The 3,515-nt window shown below is 36.9% G+C and overlaps 1 protein-coding gene across 1 annotated transcript; it reads left to right on the top strand.

Annotated features, from left to right (window-relative positions):
- Positions 1-948: 948 nt before the first annotated feature.
- LOC117106010 (melanopsin-like) lies at positions 949-3,071 on the top strand. The gene has a single exon (XM_033247325.1). It carries the CDS (start codon positions 1,064-1,066, stop codon positions 2,105-2,107), a length of 1,044 nt encoding a protein of 347 aa, XP_033103216.1. The 5' UTR covers positions 949-1,063; the 3' UTR covers positions 2,108-3,071.
- Positions 3,072-3,515: the final 444 nt, after the last annotated feature.

Consider the following 3,515-nt stretch of genomic DNA (forward strand, 5'->3'; position numbering starts at 1 on the left):
ACATGCTTATCCCATATATGATTTCCCATAATCTGTCCACAAAGGCTGACCCACAAAGAGCCCTTATGAATGTTCCCATTGCTTGCCCTCAAGGCCCCAAACATGCTAAACCATCTGGGCCTGCCCACAGTCTGAAAATATGTATCCCAAATGTTTTGGCCCTTATAGTGCCAATATGTGATTGCCCATCCTTCATCCACATAGGCTGTCCCAGAATTAGCCCTTATGAGTCTGCCCAGTTTTTTTCTTTTGTGGGCTCCAAATTCTCTTACCCATATAGGCATGCCCGTACTTTTTATACAACGTTCCCAAATGTCTTTGCCCACATAGTACCCATTAGTGACTGCCAATACTTTTCCCACATGGGCTGACCCATAAACCTTCCGAACGTGTATGCCAATATTTTCCCCTGTGTGCCAAATGTTACTCATATTGGTTTCTCGATCTTTCTCCCTTACGGGACCCTTAGAATTAAATTCCATATGGTGTAGCCCATACAAGCCCCATAAGGGTTATGTGTGGTATGGGCCTGCCCACATGGCCCATATATTTCATATAAGGGCCCCACAAACTCTGCTACCTGGGTATCCATTTATTTAAATGTCGTAACGCATTTTTAATAAATAAATACGATACTAGCCGTGGCAAACGGTGCGAAGGTCTGGATCCGCGCCTGTTGTAAGCATGTGATTAAACTGAGACGACAGATAAATAAACTGTATATGAACAATTTCAATAAACGAAAAGGTTTTCTTTTAAAGTATAAAATATTACTCAATGTTCTATAGAATTGAACGTCAATTGACATATTAAAGATCACAAGGATAAAGGAAATAAACACAAACTAAGGAAGTTGGAGAGGCTATATTCAAGGTGAAATGTACATACTCTAAGTCCCTAAAATATATTTTCAATGTTGCCCGTTTGACGAGTCATTGTTATCGCGAAACCAATACGATGCGTCATTAAAAATTGGAAGTTGTCATCACAATAACGGCATAAATTCTTTTTATAAGGCCTAGTACGGGATCTATGCTGCTGAGAAATCATTCTTGGACGCAGTATGAATGCAACAAGTCCTTACATAACTACCAATAGGACTACTCCAGTCGTAACATGGAGCAGCGCTGAACGTACATTTCAAGTAGTTTGTTTGACATTGATAATGATAACAGGTATTGTTGGTAATGGTCTAGTAATCCTGTCCGTAATTATTTCACGGCGTTTACGTACCGTAACTAATGTTTACGTTGTTAATCTTGCTGTTACGGATCTAATAACTACTTTGAATATACCGTGGCAAATAGTAGCATTGTTGTCAACCGCCAATGGATCTTGGCCTCTGGGGGATTGGCTGTGTGTGTGGGCAGCGGGAGCATCGGTCGTTTGTATATCCAGCAGTATTTACACGATGGCTATGATAGCAATTAGTCGTCTGATTCTGATCACAAGTAAACGTAACTATGGTAATGCTTGCTCGTTCAGACGCCGCTGGGTGATAGCTGCACTAATTTGTATCTGGTCGATGTCAGTTTTTTACGCATCGATCCCAGCGTTGTTTGATGTCGGCAAACTAGGGTATGATACTCGTTACAACTCATGTACATGGGACACGAGTCACCCTAAATCTTCGACGTACAGTATGCTTCTTGCGGTTCTGCTGTACCCAGTGTCATTCCTAGTGATATTCATCTGCTGTATACAATTATTTTTTCATATTCGTAGGCATACAAAAATAATGATGAAATCTGAGTTGACATCATCAAATTATACCATAGATAATATGGACAATTTAACGCAAGACCGCAAAAACAAGACCCAGATTCAAGTTACAAAAAATTTATTTTGTGTCGTGGTCGTTTATGTTATTTGCGTAACTCCGTATGGCGTGAATCTGCTGGTGAGTGGTGTTGGCTCCATTAAAGCCATTCCCTATACTGCATTGCTTTTGATACTGAATAGTAGCCTCAATCCTCTCATATATGCAACTAAACATCCGAACTTTAAAACTGTTTTTAAGAGCATTTTGAAATGTGACTTGAGAAGAATCCCCGATCGCGCCTATTTTATCAGGAATATCAGACTACCTACAAGGTACGCAAGCTAATCGATATTTTGGACTTCGCCTACAAGCAGAAGATCTAAGCCTATTCAAGTTTAGTTCCATTGCTCACTCTGTATGAAGGTTTTACAGTGGAACGTAAAGTTATATAATCTTTTTGGAGATCTGTCTTGTGTAAAATGATTAAGAGAGGGAAGAAAAAGCAGAAATAATAAGTTGATCGAAAATAATTATTAAACCGCACAACAATCAAAAGATAAATTAGACATGAATCAACAAACGAACCAATCAATAACCAATAAATCAATTGATCAATCAATCATTTAATCAGCCATCCAATCATTATGCCAACCAACCAGTCATTTAACCAATCAATCATCTAATCAATAAATTAACTAATCAATTAACCAATTAATCAATCAATCAATCAATCAACCAATCAACCAATCAATTAATCAATCAACCAACCGATCAATAAACCTCAGAAAGTCAATCAGTAAGCAGTCAACCTGTCCCAATTCGCCTCCTCTCCACGCAGAAACAAGTGACTTAAATATTATTATCATCACTATTAAAGAAGGAAAATTTATTGGAGTCGGTGTTTTACTGCCAATGAAAAAGCCATTGTGAAAATTGCTTTGTTAATAAACTGATCCTCAAGCTTTGAAGTCACCAATAAAATGTGTATACTGTATGCAGCAATTATCCAAGAAATTAAAAGTGTTTTTCTACTAAATAACAGTAATTGAGAGCTATAACTGTAAGCACAATCAATCAGAAGTTATAATAAAAACATGGTGGTTATATGGATATTATAGAAAATAGTAGATTCCTTTACCTTCATACTATAACTTTGTTTTCATACAAACTGATGTTTAATATTTAAAATGCATAAATGTCAGCTTAGAAAAATAAATCTCTAAAAGTAAAACTGTAGTCATGCATGGTCCTAAAGTTGTAATTTATATATAATACAGCAGATAACAATAAAATATTGAATACCAGCCTATACAGCACAGCGAAATAATTTGAATGCATTTTGACTTTTGAAATCAAATCCTAAGAACGACTACTAACAGTGAAAATGCAAATTTATATTTAGTAGTACTTTTAGGTGCATTGTAATAGAAATATATTTGTATATGGCTAAACCTTATAAATAATACACTATGGTAGCTCCAGAAATTGACTGACGGGGTGGGGAAGGAGGTCAAAAAAATAAAGAAAATTTTAAAATGTAATGGCAAAACGGGGGTGGGGTGGGGGACGTTCCCCTCGTGTCCCCTACTAACCCAAATCTCCGTTACCAACCAATCGACAAAAAGAAAGGTTGGTAGTCTTAGTTCTGCCAAACATGACATAGCAAATTTAAAAAAAAAATGTTTTTATTATGAGTAGACCCGCGATTTTACAGGCGAAATGTTTTTTTAGGTTTTAAAGCCCTGGTATTTGG

This window comes from Anneissia japonica, unplaced genomic scaffold (assembly GCF_011630105.1).
Source record: "Anneissia japonica isolate Jap-2015-1 unplaced genomic scaffold, ASM1163010v1 scaffold284860_len1800451_cov186, whole genome shotgun sequence".
NCBI lineage: Eukaryota > Metazoa > Echinodermata > Crinoidea > Comatulida > Comatulidae > Anneissia > Anneissia japonica.

Excerpts from the sequence above, each read along its gene's own strand:
- LOC117106010 (XM_033247325.1), top strand. The coding sequence starts at position 1,064 with ATGAATGCAACAAGTCCTTACATAACTACCAATAGGACTACTCCAGTC.